Source organism: Galleria mellonella, unplaced genomic scaffold (genome assembly GCF_026898425.1).
Source record: "Galleria mellonella isolate WM207_F2 unplaced genomic scaffold, CSIRO_AGI_GalMel_v1 utg176, whole genome shotgun sequence".
Lineage (NCBI taxonomy): Eukaryota > Metazoa > Arthropoda > Insecta > Lepidoptera > Pyralidae > Galleria > Galleria mellonella.
Window position 1 is genome coordinate 1,439,475 of NW_026442019.1, and position 18,636 is coordinate 1,458,110.

Consider the following 18,636-nt stretch of genomic DNA (forward strand, 5'->3'; position numbering starts at 1 on the left):
TTTTGTTCTTTTAATATTTAAAAATGAATGGTAATGTGTTGGCACTCGCGTCCCGAGTGCGGATAAATAAAGTTTACAATAAATAGTAAACAAACAGTGGCGCATATACCCACATACACTGACTAGTGCCTACCAACGTCTCTTCGAGTCATTTGTTTAATATATTTTTATTAAATTACTGGCTATTAGTTATTGCACGTTTTACATTTACAATAAATATATAAATACTTGTAAATTTTAATCTCCATCTTTGGTATGTAATGAGTACCTATTAATATCTGAAATGTTACAAAACTGTTTTTACATATATTAAGTATATATTTTTTTTTACAAAAATCGTAGGGTCGTTAGGACGGCACGATATTATATCTATTCAAGTTCGATGTTCATAAATAGGTCTTTGTCGGGTCGAAGTTTTTATGGTAATGGTGATATCTTGGTGTGGCGTGTATTCAGACGCGGCGAGAATACAGTTATCATTTATTATTATTATTATTATTATTTTAAACAACTTTTTTCTATTTACAAATTTCCATTTAGACTAAGACAATTAAAGCCTACTTCGAATAGACGCAGGGTCGCATCCATACATTATATTATTATAGCAGGTACCGATCATATGTTTTGACATCGATTTAACTTTTGAAACGATATCGTTAGACTAGAGTATGCACCATTGTTCCGCGAACGGACTCCACTCACTCGTCACTCCACTCGGGTGACATCGGTTTCGGCCTAGCGACGTCGCCCCTCTCTCTCTAGCCGGTGGGCGGCGGGGGCTGCGGCCCGCCAGCCACCCTGACGCCGCCCCTGCCCCCGCCCGCCCAACGAACGTTGCCCAGAACACCTCGATCGATTTTCCCCTCTCCGCACGAAATGTAACGCCGGTCTGTGTCCAATCCGTGATTTTCCGACACGAACTTCTTCTATAAGCGTAATGCGAATCCTAGTTTCGTTACTTCCAAAATTTATCTCAAAAAACTAACCTACCTATCAGTGGCGTCGGTCGACGACCCTCGGGGTACCGTACCCCTTCATGTCTCAGATCTTTCCGATTATTTTTTTTTTTTGCTAAAATTTTATCAAAACCTATCACAGTTTTTGATTAGTTTCATCCTTAATTAGTTTAATATATGATTAAAATATACGTATAGATAATATATATCTTCCAATCTTTTAACAATATAACACTATTTTACTTCGTTATATGGGGCGCGGATGTGAAGGCGCCGCGCCGCTGGTGTGCCATTTGTCTTGCTAACCTATACGGACGTGACGTGAGCGACAGAGATGACTATACCTCGATATATATTTTGGCATATTATTTATTGATCTGTGTCCAATTATCTCCTTAACCACGTATGTTATACTCGTACTTAACACGATATGGTCGCTTATAAAATTGGAGTATAGCATCGCATAATGTTATTATTGCTAATAAGTATTTATTATTATTATATCCGAAAACTATTTCTCGATAACCACAACCGTTCATAAGCGAAGTTTAATATCATTATTTTGTTATTGACTATGACCAATATGTATGGTTCAGCGGTGGCCGGGTTACCATACGCCGTTAGCATCTGATGCTGTACATTGATCTAAAATTATTGCATGCTCGGGGCGGCCTTTCATTCAGCTTCGGCCATTTCATTGGGACATGCGCGCCGGGCCCGCGGGACGGTGGCGATTCCGCCATTTTGATTTCCCGAAACACTTAACCCAATTCCGTGTACTATGATACGCGTAAATGAACATGGCCGCTGAACAAAGGGCCGCCGCACATTGAGCGAGTCAAAAACATTCGCTAGTTTATAATAAATGTACAAAACGTGTCCCGCTGTCGCACCGCGGCGTGGAGCGGCGCGGCGGCGGGCGAGCGTGGCGCCCGGAAGACGTACTCCACGTCGGGTCCAAGTCGTGCGATTAGAGGCCGCAGCCGCCGGCGACCGCGGCTCGGGGCCGGCGCTGCTGCGAGTGTGTGTATGTGTGTGTGTATGTATGGGTGCGCGCCTGCTGTGCCGTCCTATCGTCCAGCTAGGCCGAATCCTCGACGATCCCCTTAGATGGTCTTGATCTTATTGGTCTTGAAGCTGACCTGTAGCACTCTGTTCCCGAGTGTGTACCCGTTCAGCGACTGGATGGCGACCACCGCTTCGTCGTAGTTAGTCATCGTTATGAACCCGTAACCTTTGCATTTATTGGTCTGAAGGTCCCTTATGACTTTGACGCTCTGGACGGCGCCAAAGGGCCCGAAGAGTTGCCACAGTACGTTCTCTTCGGTCTCCGGCGCGAGGTTGTATACAAAAATGCACCATTCAGAGCCGACGGCGCCGGGCAGCACGCCGCCGAGCAGCTCGCCCGCCAGCGGGCTGTAACGCTGCAGACCCTTATTAATTGCTAATAACGACTTGCCTGAACTAAACCGGCCGAGGGGCGCCGGGAAGCGCAGCGCCGCCGGAAGGTACGCGGCCAGCGGCGCCAGCGCCTTTCCGTTATTGCTCGGATTGTTCGCGAACTTCACAGTGATCGGCTCAGTAGCACCTTTAGGCACCGTCCCGTTCAGCTCCTGGATTGCCCGTTCCGCCTCCACTCGCTGGTCGAAGCGGATGAAGCCCACTCCTTTGGAGAGACCTTGTTCACCGCCCGTGAACGGTCTCCCACCGGAGTTCTCGCACAGAATCCGCGACGTGATGATCCGTCCGTATGGACTGAACAGCCGCTCCAACTCGGTTTGCGTCATCGTTTTCGGTAGCCCGGACACGTATAGATTCGCACCTTTGATAGCTTCGCTGCTCGGCCGCGCGTACGACACTTTAATAGTTTTGTTCTGGAGCCGCAGTCCATTGAGTGTGGCGATAGCCTTCTCCGCATCCTCCGGCCGGTGATAATTCACGAACGCGTATCCCAGACTCTGTCCGCCTCCGTGGAGCGCGTGGTTGAGCGCGTCCGGAAACGCTGCACCTTTGTTCCTGATCAGCTTGCAAGACTCCACTTCGCCGATGCTCGAGAACAGACTCCTTATCTCCTCCTGCGTCATGCTCTGCGGGAGGTAGTTGATGATAAGATTGGTTTTGGACTCCTCGCCCGATCCATTTTGCTGTTCACCGTCGCCTTTCGACATGGTGGCGGCTTAAATCATAAACGGAAAGAACGAAAGGGAAACGAAAAACGCGGTAAAAGAAAACCACGATACGTCCGCTGCGGTCGCGCGCGCGAGCGTTATGTCGGGGGTTGTTCGAGTGCCGGGGGTGCGCGCGTGCGTGCCGCTATCGACCGGGGCTTACATAACGGGGTTCGTTCACCCCTCCCAGTTGGTATAGTGTCCGAAAAAACCAGATACTCCCCGTCGCATCGATCTGCCCGGGATGAATATAACTAGGTTCCGCGTACCATCTCGGAGTGCTTACACGCCGAGATGGTTCACGGTACGTTTCACGATTTGTGAATGGTGTCTAGCTGTCAAAAATGTGTTTATTGCTTATAGTCGTGACAAGTCCAAATTCAAGGCGCATAACTATCAAAAGACTAACTTAATTATTTTACGATAAATCGTCTATAATAAAAGTATATAAGAACTTTAATGAACAAAGTCTTAAAATGTAATACTAAACCATTATATAACTTCATAATTAACTGGACCACAGATTATATATGTATAAGTTATACATATATATAACCTTTACGTGACGCAGTCTCTTACGTCATGACGGGTAGTACTTTTAAAAGAAATTTTGGTACGGAAATAAAAGCCTAACATATCCGATAAGTATTTATTACATAGTAAAAATACTACATAAATCTTAATAGTAGATAACATGAAGATCTTTGGAAATATATATATATATATATATATATATATATATATATATATATATATATATATATATATATATATATTTTATACAACACAGGGGGCAAACGACCGCTGCCCATGATCACCCGCAACACCAACGGCATTGCAAGAATGATGCCGGCCTTTTAAAAAGGAATATACTCTTTTCTTGAAGGTTATGTTGTCGTATCGGTTCGGAAATACTGCTGCTGGAACTTACAAAGAATGGTTGTGCGTGGAAGAAAGTGCCTTGAAAAACGCACGATTTAAGACCGCCACTCATCCAGATGGTTGGAATATATAACTAATATACGAAAACCATGTTCCTATAATAATTAAGTAATTATACAATTGATCTTTAGCCCTCTTTTCCTTTCCTTTTTGTCTTATTATTTTTCTGTTATGCCTTGACCAGACACAATTTTAATTATTCCTTTCCATGCTAATGTTGCTTGGAAGAGATCCCTATTTAGCGATAACGCCGTCCATTGTTGCCTCTTTATCTTGTTTTTATGTAATGAAGTTTATGTATTTAAGAATTCATTTTGTTTATGTACATATTGTTAATCTTTTTAATCTATACCATGCTTCGAAGGGAACAATAGTTTTCATTCATTCGTTTAATTTTAAAACGAACTTTCAATCACTTAATATATATATGAATAATTTTTAATTAATTTAATTACCAGAGGGAGACTGTATAAAAGTCGTTTGCTTGGGTACCTCTGTCCCATTCGTGTTTCAACCGTAAAGCAGTTGTGTTTGCATGGCTGTGTTTCGGTTTGAAGGGTGGGATATGGCGTGAATTTACAGGGTACAGAGGAATAACACCTGATACCTCAGGAAGGGTAACGCATTGGGGGTGTCTTAAGCGAAACAGTATAATCTGTTATGTCCATGGTACTTCTCATGTCTATAGGCGACAGTTACCACTTTCCATCAGGTGGGCGGTCAGCTTTTTGCCATTCTAAGTTGCATGAAAAAAAATAGAAAAGAGCATAGGCTACTTTTTATGTCCCGGTCAATAAACATATCTCTGTTACAGAGACGAAGTCGGGAGTAAAAGTTGGTAAATCTAGGTGGTCTGTGAGAGATTGCTTCTAGCGATAAGGCCGCCTTTTGTATATGCACATTCTGTATAAATACTCCTTGTATACATCTCTACTGTGCGCAATAAAGAGTTTATTACTACTAAATCTACCATTTTTATAAATTATAGTTTTTGATATTTACGTGTAGATAACATGAAAATTTTTGAAAATATGTGCTATAAATAACAAGAAAAGTAATTAAAAATTTTAAAAATTATGTAAAGATAAAAAAATTTTCTTAAGATCACTGCCAGCTGGTAAGGTGCCTAGGATACTTGCTGCATTTTCACGCTGCATAGCAATGGAAATGCGTTGACCAAAGTAATATATATATATATATATGAAAATATTATTTAAAAAAAAATATTATGGGAAATATTGATTTTTTTTTTATTAGCGTAAAGAGCGAAAGCGTAGCGGTTTTTGTATTAATTGCCGCATGCATTCTTATGTAAAATGTGAATACTATAACTATCAGATGGCAATTGTGAGTAGCTTTGACGTGGTCTAGTGTTTTGAGTAGTCATGCTCACTAAAATGTCCAGACTTGTGGCGGCGTGGTGGGCCGGGTCATTGGGCTCCCTAAAATATGGTCGAGCGCAGTGATGGCTGGCTCATCCGTCATACTCGTGAACGGGTGCTGCTTGTAGGGACTGGTCTGCTCTAATCACTATGACTGATTTCCTCTTATTAATTGTTTAACCAGTTGGTTATGTATTCAATATTTTTTTCTTTTTGAGTATTTAATTGAATTAGTGCTAATTGGTGGTTTGTATTCACACAATTAACCTTAAAAATAAAGTAATAATAAAATTATTTAAAAGAGCAACACGCAAGTTTCTTGCTCGTTCTTCTTGTGATGAGACAGCTTTCCGAACGAGCGGTAGATTAAAAAAAATGTAATGACTATTCAAAAGTGCTTCAATGTAAGTTTATTTGAATAAATGATTTTCTATTCTATTCTTCTTCTATTTTACTATGAAAGGGATCCTTTTTCTCCTGATTCCTGATCGGAGCAGGATATAATGTGTGTATGAAACCGTTCAATTTACCAGCTCTAGTGTGAGGTAAACTTAATTATATTTTAATATTTGACTCCGCAGAAAAAAAAACACAGCGACTTCAAAAGAAACTAAATTAATATTTATGGCATCAACACGATGCTTTTTTATGTGGGGAAAAAATTGACAATTTTTATTTTTTTCTGAAATATCCCTTGAAGTACAAATAGCTTTTTATTTTTGTAAATATTTATTTATTTAATACTTTATTGTACACACTAATCTATACTTATAATAAATCTGTAGAGAGGTCAATTCTGTACATGAAATATATTTCCAAAATAACTATCAGGGGGTGATTAGTGATCGATACTGATGCCAAAAATGCAATCAGTAAAATTTTTGTGTCTGTCTGTCTGTCTGTATGTTCGTTATAGAAACAAAAACTACTCGACGGATTTTAACGAAACTTGGTACAATTATTCTTCATACTCCCGGGCAGGTTATAGTATACTTTTAATCACGCTACAATCAATAGGAGCAGAGCAGTGAAGGGAAATGTTGGGAAAACGGGAGAAGTTACTCCATTTTTAAGCTTCCGTCGCGTGTGGGGCCTTAATGGCCACTTTTTAAAATGTAAAAATGTCCACCCGCGCGACGTCGGGACGGACCACTAGTTATACATAAAAATATGACAGAGGTAATCAAATGTACAAAGGCGAGCTTAAATCTACAAGAGTTCTCTTCCAGCAACACCCAAAGTGGAAAGGAACATCAATGTCAGCGGGTAGAGCGGTGTACAATATTGGGACAATTTACAAATAAAAGAACTTTTTTTTTTTTTTACAACACAGGGGGCAAACGAGCATGCGGCTCACCTGATGGTAAGTGACTACCGCCGCCCATGGTCACCCACAACACCTACGGCATTGCAGGTGTGCTGCCGGCCTTTTAAAAAGGAATATGCTCTTTTCTTGAAGGTTATGTTGTCGTATCGGTTCGGAAATACTGCTGCTGGAAGTTGATTCCAAAGAGTGGTTGTGCGTGGGAGAAAGTGCCTTGAAAAACGCACGGTGGAGGACCGCCACTTGTCCAGATGGTTGGGATGAAATTTTAGTTTATGGCGGGTTGAACTTAAGATGAACTTAAGTTTATACATAACTAATCACATTATATTTATTGTATATTGTACTAGATAGATAGATATTTTTATATATTATATAAATTATATATTTAGATATTGTTTCCTCCAAAAAAAATACAATAGTAAATTAATTTTAAATATATATTTTTTTCCTTTACATGACATTGATTCTTGCTAAAATTCATGATTCTAGCTCAACGGGAAGTACCCTATAGGTTTTGATTCCCTTTGCGAATGTCAAAATATGCGATATAAATGGAACATAAACGGCCGTGTCTTTTGATTGCGTCGATTTAGAAGCTTGATTTATTCACTGCTTTAAGAGATTGCAGCGCTGAGTGAATGATATTAATTTCAACTTGATACCTCCACGCGTTCCTTAGAAAAAGGGTATTGACAGGCGGACAAAGAAATGATCCTATAAGGGTTCCGTTGGAAGTACGGAACTCTAAAAAAGAATAAAGCCCACTATATTGTAAGCGGTTACATTTACATAACAGTCAATTGAGTATTCAAGTCTTAGAAGAAATCTCGAATCAAATCCAGAGCCTGTAGACAGAGGAAAGGGATTGTTAGTAATGGAGACTGAAATTCCCATTACTAGCAATATACCCAACCAGGTCGACCTCCTCGCGGTTCCCCCTGGAAACTATCATGGTTAATTCCTGATGAATTCATCATGATGGGCTAACTGGCCTGTTTTCATTCTCATCTATCACCCTTCACTGGTGCTCCGCCAGCGTATCCCGTTAGCGCAGGCGGGGTTACCATAACATTTTCACCCATCAAAAAATAAAAACCCAGAGCCTGAACTTTTAGCATGTACATTAAAATCCCTGGTACAGTGAGCGCATATTGAATATAAAGCTAATAATTGCATTCAGGCAGCGCTGGTGGCTGTCATGTACAATCACTTTGCAAGTATAATAGCTTGCGAAGTTTTGCAAAGTCCATTAGGGTTGCCACTCATTATTTATATGATTGTTCTTAAAAGAAAATTGTTGTTGTGCAACTTGATAGCCTGTTTATTTAGGAGCATTTCATCATCATCATTCCAGCCATTACCCGTCCACTGCTGGACATAGGCCTCCCCCATAGACTGGTATAAAGAACGGTCCTGAGCCACCTGCATCCACTGACTCCCTGCAATGCATTTCAGACCGTCACTCTACATCTACATCTACTTGGGGGGGGGGGGGGGAATCTTCCTGCCCAAGAACTCAAAAACCTTTCTTCCCCATCGGTAGTCAGTCCTTCGAGCTACGTGACCAGCCCATTGCCACTTCAGCTTGCTTATTATTTTTATGTTTTTTTTTAATACTACTTAGAATGGCAAACAAGCTGACGGCCCACCTGATGGAAAGTGGTAACCGTCGACTATAGACATGAGCAGTACCATGGACATAACAGAGTATACTGTTTCGTCCATGATACCCTCCATGCGTTACCATTCCTGAGGACTCAGCTGTTATTCCTCTGTACCCAGTAAATTAACGCCATATCCCACCCTTCAAACCGAAACACAGCCATGCAAACACAACTGCTTCACGGTTGAAACACGAACGGGACAGAGGTGGTAAGCAATCGACTTTTGTACAAAGTCTCCCACTGGTTATGTTTTTATGTAAAATTAATAAATCATTGATTCGTAGTTTTGACAAATTCATACGTCAAAATACAAAGCGATCGATCATGCACCAACTAATTAATGTACGTGAATAATAATTGTCCGATTACAGGACTAACACATAACGGGAGCGGGCACCCCTAACAAAACGGCGGGGTGAGGTATAATTTATATGTAAATGTTACCGGGCGTTCTTTCCACCGGCTCTACACGGCACGTTTTTTAATGGGTGATAATGGTATGGTAACCCCGTCTGCGCTATCGGTATACACTGGCGGGGCACCAGTGATAGATGACTGATGAGGATGAAAGCAGGTCAGTTAGCACATCCTGACGAATTCAACTAGAATTAGCCACGATGGTTTCCAAGGGGATCCGCGTGGAAGTCGACCTGATAGGGTATATTGTTAGCAATAGGACTGATAGTCCGCAGTACTAATAATCCCTTTCTCTTCTGCGCAGGCGGGGTTACCATTTCACTATTATCCATTTAAAAAACCTACTTTTGTAAAGGAAGTAGGCATTCTAGTTACTTTTTACAATATATAAATTATAACACATAAATATACACTATATTGCTAGTAATGGGGCTATTTGACCCCATTACTAGCAATCCCTTTCCCCCCCGCTCCTACATGGCGCGTTGAGTAAAGCGATCTACCTTGAGCACTTACCGCGGCGTTACTTCATTCATTTTTTTCATTTAAGAGTTTCCTCTTGTCGGTGCAACTAATTCATGCATCTTCCTCCAGCCAGCTCTATCCCAGGCCATATCCTTTATCTCCCTATACATGACGCCTAGTATTTCCTTTATCTGTCCCATGTAGTTAATCCTCGGTCTTCCTCTTCCTCTTTTGCCCTCTATCTTTCCTTCTATTATGCTCTTAAAAAAATCGTTATGAATACGTTACTAATAGAAATACGTTACTTCATTATGAATGTCAAAATCAGCTAATAAAGTTGCAGGTAGTGGAGAATGAATTTTTAGTTATAGGCACATTACATTTATACATGCGGTATGGTCCCGGCATAGAATGGATCACTCCTTCCTTTCCCGCGGGTGTCGGAAGAGCCGACTAAGGGAGGGCGTGGGATAGGCAGCAGCGTCCCCCTTTTAACCTCTATAAAAGCCTAACGGCGGTTGCCAACCCACCTGCCAAGCGTGGCAACTACTGGCATAACTCCCCTTATAGGGAAGGCTTATGTTTAGCAGTGGACAGTTTTATTAAATTAAATTCTGCTTTGTATTCTGATCTATTGAAATATCCCAATCACTGGGGCGAAGTTGCGGGAAAAAACTAGTATGTACATAAGGGCTTCCGAAAAAAGATGCCAGTTTATTGCATCTCCAGCGAAATGAAAGTTGCGGAAAGGTTAGAGAAAAATTTGAATACTCTCTCATGGACGTAATTTTTACGATGGGCCCAGCTTTTGCCCGAGGGTATCGATCGGGCACAGCTGTGGCTTGTAATATATTACTGTTATTACCTAAGAATTATTATTCTAAAGACTCTGTATAGGTCTTTTTACGTGATTTTTCATGGATACAGGCAACGTTTCTCACATTTTATCAAGTAGGTATCAAGCATTGTCTTGTTTGTCATACGACTCAAATATAAAATGCCAAGAATTGAATATATATTTAAAATTTTATTGATGAATTGTTTAATTTGTAAAAATTAGTAAAATATTTTATTCATTATTGACTAGCACTTTCTTACGGTTTTGTCTATAGAATCAGTAATAATACAGTAAAAATGTGTTAGGACACGAGTAGGCCGTGCACGGGACACTGAATGAAAAAAAAAACTCAAAGTAAATGTGTAAAATAAAATTAAAAAATATATATCCTTATCTATACTAACATTATTAAAATGGAAACATTTGATTGTTTGTTTGTTTGTAATGGAAAAACTCAAAAACTATTGAATCGATTTTAAAAATTTCACCTATACAATTATCAGCCAGCAACACGGGTTATGTATTATTTTTTTAAATTATTTTTGTAAATTTTTGAAAATTTGAAATCTACCCGCGTGAAGCCGGGCCGGATCGCTAGTGTTTATTGATTTTGAAAAAAACTATTATCGTCAATAAATAGACATACTTTATCGAATAAACATCCTTGCATATATTTGTACCAAGCAAGCATTTTTTAAGGATGATAATGGAATGATAACCACGTGGAGGTCGTCCTGACAGGGTATATTGCTAACAAAGGGGATGTCAAACCCCATTAATAACAATCCCTTTCCCCCTGAAGCGGGTACTGAACTCACAACCATTATAAGGAGAGGCGGTTTTTTTAATGGGTGATAATAGAATGGTTACCCCGTCTGCGCTAACGGTATACACTGGCGAGGTACTAGACAGGTCAGTTGGCGCATAGTGTTTTTTTTATACAACTTAGAATGGCAAACAAGCTGACGGGCCACCTGATGGAAAGTGGTAACCGTCGCCTATAGACATGAGCAGTAGCATGGACATAACAGAGTATACTGTTTCGCCCATGATACCCTCATGCGTTGCCATTCCTGAGGACTCAGGTGTTATTCCTCTGTACCCTGTAAATTCACGCTATATCTCACCCTTCAAACCGAAACACAGTCATGCAAACACAACTGCTTCACGGTTGAAACACGAATGGGACAGAGGTACCCAAGCAATCGACTTTTGTACAAAGTAAATATATATATGGCTAAATTTGGCCAATATATAGTTATTGTGATCACAATACATAGATATTGCTGTATATAACCCACCTCTCTGAAAATAGACACAAATTCTCACAAGAATAAGATGTCCCAGTATGGTGCGTAACTCTCCCACGGGCAACACTCCAAATATTTCGCAAAATGTACGACCGTGATTAAAGTTCAAGCAAAAACATACTTTATTCTTAGATTATAAAATCTAAACTCGAGTGGAAACTGGAAGCTGAAAAATTGGCAACATACCATATCTTTACAAGCGAATTTAAAACATAAGACTAATAGTTTTAAAGTCTTTATTTGTTCTTCAGTCGACGGTACTTGTTTAATCAAGGTTCAAGTACATACGTCATTTGAATTTCGTCTGTACTGTTACAGCATAAGGTAGATTTTAGCATATAAATGAATTTATTAGGGTGTTCTTTCGATGTACTTTTTCGGTTGTAACTCTAGATGGGGAGTTGGTGCGTTTCCATTGTCATATCCTTAAATATCTATACTTATAATAAATCTGTAGAGAGGTCAATTCTGTACATGAAATATATTTCCAAAATAACTATCAGCGGGTGATTAGTGATCGATACTGATGACAAAAATGCAATCGGTAAAATTTTTGTCTGTCTCTCTGTATGTTCGTTATTGAAACAAAAACTACTCGACGGATTTTAACGAAACTTGTTACAATTATTCTTCATACTCCTGGGCAGGTTATAGTATACTTTTCATCACGCTACGATCAATAGGAGCAGAGCAGTGAAGGGAAATGTTGGGAAAACGGTAGAAGTTACTCAATTTTTAAGCTTCCGCCGCGTGTGCAGCCTTAATGGCCACTTTTTAAAATGTAAAAATGTCCACCCGTGCGACGCCGGGACGGGACGCTAGTACCAATATAGTCAATATCTCAAAACATTTTTTAACTTTTTTAATAATAACAAACAACTTTTTAATTTAGCACTACTTGAATAAACGTAGATATAACAATAAAATATGGCCGTGTGGTCCTGGCATAGAATAGGCCACCCCTTCCTTTCCCGTGGGTGTCGTAAGAGGCGACTAAGGGAATACGAGGGATGGGCAGCAACGTCTCTCTTAAAACATTTCTAAAGCCTGACTGCTGTTGCCAATCCGCCTATCAAGCGCGGAAACTACTGACAAAACTCCCCAAGGGGGAGGCTTATGTTCAGCAGTGGACAGTTAAAGGCTGATATGATGGTGATGATGATGAAGAACATATGTAGGCTGTACCTATATTATTCTCGTAAAAAAATCTTTTTACTTACCCATGCAAAGCCGGGCCGGATTGCTAGTACAAAATATGCCTAATGATCATTATAAGCTTCGTGTGAACGAAAGTAACAAATGGTACAAGAATAGAGGGGGGAATGGGATTGTTAGTAATGGGGTCTAACTGCCCCATTGTTAGCAATATACCCTATCAGGTCGACCTCCACGCGGTCCCCCCTGGAAACCATCGTGATTAATTCTAGTGCAATTCATCACGATGGGCTAACTGACCTGCTTTCATCGTCACCTATCATCCCTCACTCGTGCTCTGCCAGCGTATACCGTTAGCGCGGGCGGGGTTACCATTCCATTATCATCCATAAAAAAAAACATACAAGAATAGAAATAAATCGTTCCACAATGGAATCGCGTCCAAATACAATCAGGGTTGTATTGTATCCACCCTTTATACCGCACCCCCCCTCCCTCTCCACACCCCGGACATCCCATCGCCTACTTGTCAGCGAAAAGAGGTCATCGACATCAGCTGGCCGAATAGGCTTATATATACTTAGTAAAATGTTTTAATCCACGTCAAGTGATGTGTATTTCCAAGTAACCACGTTTATTGGATGAAATTGATGAATGAAAAGGTGTATGAATGAATCCTTGTATTAGTTTTTCTTTTTACTTTTCACCAGAGGGAGACTTTGTACAAAAGTCGTTTGCTTGGACACCTCTGTCCTATTCGTGTTTGTACCGTAAAGCAGTTGTGTTTGCATGGCTGTGTTTCGGTTTGAAGGGTGGGATATGGCGTGAATTTACAGGGTACAGAGGAATAACACTTGAGTCCTAAGGAATGGCTACGCATGGGGGGTATCATGGGCGAAACAGTATACACTGTTATGTTCACGGTACTGCTCATGTCTATAGGCGACGGTTACCACTTTCCATCAGGTGGGCCGACAGCTTGTTTGCCATTCTAAGTTGGATAAAAAAATAGGCCTTATGGACTCCATAGACCTGTCCAGGAGTTTACTGTTTATAATTAACTCAAAATAGAAAAAGGTGTTAATTATTAAAATATCTTACAAATAATTAATAATTTAAAACATTCGTTATGTGTGATTATGGTGGCATGGGAATCGAACCTAAGCCGGTCATTATACAATCGGCACAGACCCCTTTGTGTCCGGGGCATGCGAGGTATTTTGTATCCCCTGGGAATAAGTAATTTAACAGGACATAAAATATTTCTGAGCCCTATTTAAATATTGTAGGGAGTACAGAGTAGTTATATGTACAGATAGTCTCATACCTATGTCTCTAAATAGTATTAAACCTAAGAACAAGGAATTACATAGAAGGAATGATAAAATAAAAACTGTAAATCATATGGCAACCATATGATTTACAGTTATATCCTTATATATCCTTTCTTCTTATGCAAACGATGCATCATTAGTTGCTATTTTTCTTAATTCATACCAGATTAGTGTATAAAAAATGTTATACGGCCGTATAACCCTACCAAATTCAGATACAACCTGCATGCATACTTTCTACATAAACTGCGTCGAATATATAATTAAGTAATGTAAAATTTGTCATTAACAAATAATTGACATGTGAAACATTTTCCTTGTTCTTAGTATAAAACAAAATCGCGACGCGTCGCCGCCTGTTTCTAAAACTCTCTTCTCTTAAATCATGCAACTGTTTTTTGATACGGATTTTACTGTTACTCAAATATATATTTTTACGAGAGGTTTTTTATTTATTTAAACTGTTAACCTAACTTTTTTCATTAGTAAATCCCAGCAGTGCGAAGTCGGGGTATGTCACTAGTATAATATGCGTAATATGGTTCTGAAACTATTATTTGGCTTTTCACAGCTTGTCCATTTTCCTTGTGGAGAATAATCCTGCTTGTTGTGAATAAGTAAAATGTATTTGTAGATACAATTACGGTTTAAGATATTTATTTCCTCATACAATTCATTTATACGAGAAAATGCAAAGTTTTACAAGTACTTATATATTAAAAGTTCCAATTACCTTCTAAATTAAAATATTTCTAATAGAATGTCTATCTGAATGTAAGTGTGGTAAGATTAAATTAATTTTCACACACACCAACGCGAACGCAGTCGCACTCACGTACGCACACGCACACGTGTACATACACAAACACACACACACACACACACACACACACACACACATAGAGAGAAAGAGAGAGAGAGAGATATGCACACATGCAAGTACGCATTCACGCGCACGGAGCGAATTAGTCACTCACACACACTAGTCAGTCCACACAGGTACTCCTACCGTCTGGACTAGGTTACTAGTTTCTTTTATGTTTTAATTTATTTGCAGTAATTATTGAATAAATAAAAATAAATGAATAAAAAAAATTACAATATTTTAAAATTAGCTAACAGCACAAGAACCCAGTATTTGGGAATTTAAATAACTAAATAAATAATTGTTTAAGGTAAAACACCGCAGTGGAAGCGTTTTATAAGGAAGAGATTCTCTGTCTGTCGAGGAGGACAAACCTGGCATCGGCTTCGTGAATTTTTCTGCTGTAGGTGATCGGCAGTTCTTCCTCAACTCCTATATGCACGCACACACAAGTTCTTGCAGGTTCTTCAGGGCATATACAGTTTAAAATGCACAAATTACTCACTCAGTACTTTTTTTTATTCGTTAAAGTAAGGTGGGAAAAAAATAAGAATGACGGACTCCAATATTGTAAACAATCTGTGTTTTATTACAAAGACATAAGGTTTTATTTTAAACAATAATCATTATTAATATTAAAATGTGGAATTGACTTTGTTAAATTGTATCTCTTGGCATTTTAACGGCTCCACTAAACGTCATGAATTTTGATACACATACATAAAATATCTACGTACTAGAGACACTTTACATCACAGTCAATCGAAATATTCCAGTCACGCTGACAAAGTCGCGGGAAAATTAATAGTTTTATATAAATTAATGTATCTACAACGAAAGTGCTCTGTACGCAGTCTCAGTCACGCACGCGCCATATGACATTTGCGGATTTTGTGTCCGGACATAGTAATATGGAGATGCACTTAATAAAATATATTATATAAAATAAAATAAGAATAACAAAACAGCGCAGTGATCAAGTGTTGGTCTGTAAAAATGAGGTCTCGGGTTTGATTTTCGGTTGGGTCAATTTTGGAGAGGAGTATTTTTTGATTCGAGTTTAGAGTTTCAGGTTTCCACTTATGTTTCTGCCGCGAAGTAATAGTAATTAGTAAACACAAATAGTAATATAATTATTACCTTTGGCTTCGATGAATGAAGTCGGTTTTTTTTAATGGATGATAATGGAATGGTAACCCCGCCTGCGCTATCGGTATACACTAGCGGGGCACCAGTGAGGGGTGATAGGTGAGAATGAAGCAGGGCAGTTAGCCCATCGTGACGAATACATCTCATCTCAGGAATTTTTAGTACGATGGTGTTCAGGGGAGACTACGGGGAGGTCGACCTGATAGGATATATTGTTAGCAATATACCCGTATTACTTATAATCCCTTCACCTTCTCTTCAATCTGTTGGAGAGACCCATACATGAGACGAGTTATAGAAGTGGTTGAAGGAAGAGATGTACACTTAGTACTCTCTGCCTACCCTGAAAGGACTTGACGTGATGTTAAATAGATTACAACAGACGTGCTATTTACTCATCTATATCTATATTTATCCATCAGACAATATTTTCCGACACATGTTGCCAGCTAAATAATTAATCGCATTCCTTATTTATGTAGCTTCGTTACGGTTGCGTATGCGCAGTTATAATTAAGTCCGTGTCTTTATCTACCCTCTCTGTCTTCGGGCCGGCGATGTAGGGAACAGCGGATAGACCAGGAGCCCAGAATGTAGACCGTGAGTAGAAAAAGGTCATTGATATTTTGGTGACGGTGAAGAAATTGAGCGAGAGCTCAATATAGCATTGTGTTAAATTGTTTGCATAGAAAAAGTATAGTTGTACTGAATAGGTATCTGTTAAAAGACTGTTTACCAGAGGGAGACTTTGTACAAAAGTCGATTGCTTGGGTACCTCTGTCCCATTCGTGTTTCAACCGTGAAGCAGTTGTGTTCGCATGGCTGTGTTTCGGTTTGAAGGGTGGGATATGGCGTGAATTTACTGGGTACAGAGGAATAACACCCGAGTCCTCAGGAATGGCAACGCATGGGGTGTATCATGGGCGAAACAGTATACTCTGTTATGTCCATGGTACTGCTCATGTCTATAGGCGACGGTTACCACTTTCCATCAGGTGGACCGTCAGCTTGTTTGCCATTTTAAGCTGTATAAAAAAAAAACTATAAAAAGGTCGAGTTTCTTAGTTCGACTCTATTTTTAACCGACTTCAAAAAAGGGTTTACAATTTGGATATATTTTTATGTTTGTTATCATATAGCTTAGTTGTGAAACCGATTTTTTTTTATCTGATAGGATATACCTACTTACACATTGGCTCCATAGAAACTCTATCGAAATCGGTACAGCAGTTAATTTTTTTAATTAAAACAACTGCTTTTACCACAACTGAAGTAGTTTTTTTTTTTTGTGAATACCATTTAATTATTACTTTTTAATTTTCTTATTTGTAATTTTTTAAATAAAAATTAACATAAGTATTTAAAATTCGAATCGATTTGTTATTTTTTGTAAAAACATTTAATTACGTGTAATATTTAATTTAACTTCCTATTGAAAATTAAAATAAAGTATTAGAAAATTTATAATATATTAGAAAAAAATACATTTTTATATCCGCCGTTAACTGTCCACTGCTGGACATAGGCCTCGCCCATAAAGGGTATAATGTCAGTAGTTGCTACGTCCAGGCCGTTTGGCAATCGTAGATAGGCTTTTGATGATGTGTCAAGACGGACGCTGCTGCCCATCCCTCGACCTTGGTAAATAGAAACAATAGAGCGCCAAACTCGGATTCAAACAGACATACGCACAGTAATGTCTTTTTTTTAATCCCATTTCGTTTAAGTATTCATTATGACAGTGTCATCTGCCGTGTTAAAAGTTAATTTTGAATTAATCTATTCAGCTTTTTGACAAGTACACGCGGCAAAGTACACTCGAACGACCTGAATATTGGAAACAAAACATTACAACGCATTATTCTAATAAAATTACAATAAAACAAGATAAAAAAGAAACTGGTTCGGCTGCCGCTCTAAAAAAGGGCGACCGGACCCTTCTGTATTAGCATTTTCAAACGGGGGCCACTTATTGGAATAGTTTGCTAAAATATAAATAACACAGAAACCTTATTACGAAAGGTGTAAGGTGCAATTTTAATTAACACTTTATTATAATGATAACAAATTAAGTTGGTATATTTTTTTAAAGGGAATATTAAAAAATATGGCACACTCGTGAATGGAACCGTAAAAGATTTAGGTCGACGCATTAAAATGTGACAAGCGCGGATTGTTTTTTGGATAAACACGGGACAGGAGAAACATTTTAAGCCACTTCCACTTGGACGAGGTTCTTGATTCGTCTGTATTTTTTATTTGTGTGTGTAATAGAGAATGGTACCTAATATCAGTACCTATATATTGAGCACCAATATCTATATATTCAGTTCCTCGCGACATTAATGGCGGGAAAATGGTCATTATACATTACGATATCGCATACAGATCGGATATCTATATTAATTTCAATTGAGTTTTTTCGATATTGTATATTGGCTAACAGATATTTAATATATTGGATGTCGTATCCAATAAATATTCAATATAGAACTTGCTTTTTCTAAGGAGTTTAAGTTTGTAAGAATAATTCATAATTTGTAGTAACATTAAATCCATTAATTTGTTTATTTTCTCTACCTCAATGTGTTAATAAAGTTATTTAAAAAATAAATATAGGAAGTAAATAATCGTGATAAATCGAATTGCATTACAATAGCATTT

At 38.8% G+C, this 18,636-nt stretch overlaps 1 protein-coding gene across 1 annotated transcript; it reads right to left on the reverse strand.

Annotated features, from left to right (window-relative positions):
• Positions 1–832: 832 nt before the first annotated feature.
• Positions 833–3,241, reverse strand: LOC113509418 (ELAV-like protein 4). Its single transcript, XM_026892758.3, has one exon. The coding sequence runs from the start codon at positions 3,122–3,124 to the stop codon at positions 2,063–2,065; it is 1,062 nt and encodes a 353-aa protein (XP_026748559.1). The 5' UTR covers positions 3,125–3,241; the 3' UTR covers positions 833–2,062.
• Positions 3,242–18,636: the final 15,395 nt, after the last annotated feature.

Coding starts and splice junctions, on each gene's coding strand:
- LOC113509418 (XM_026892758.3), bottom strand. CDS start 3,124: ATGTCGAAAGGCGACGGTGAACAGCAAAATGGATCGGGCGAGGAGTCC.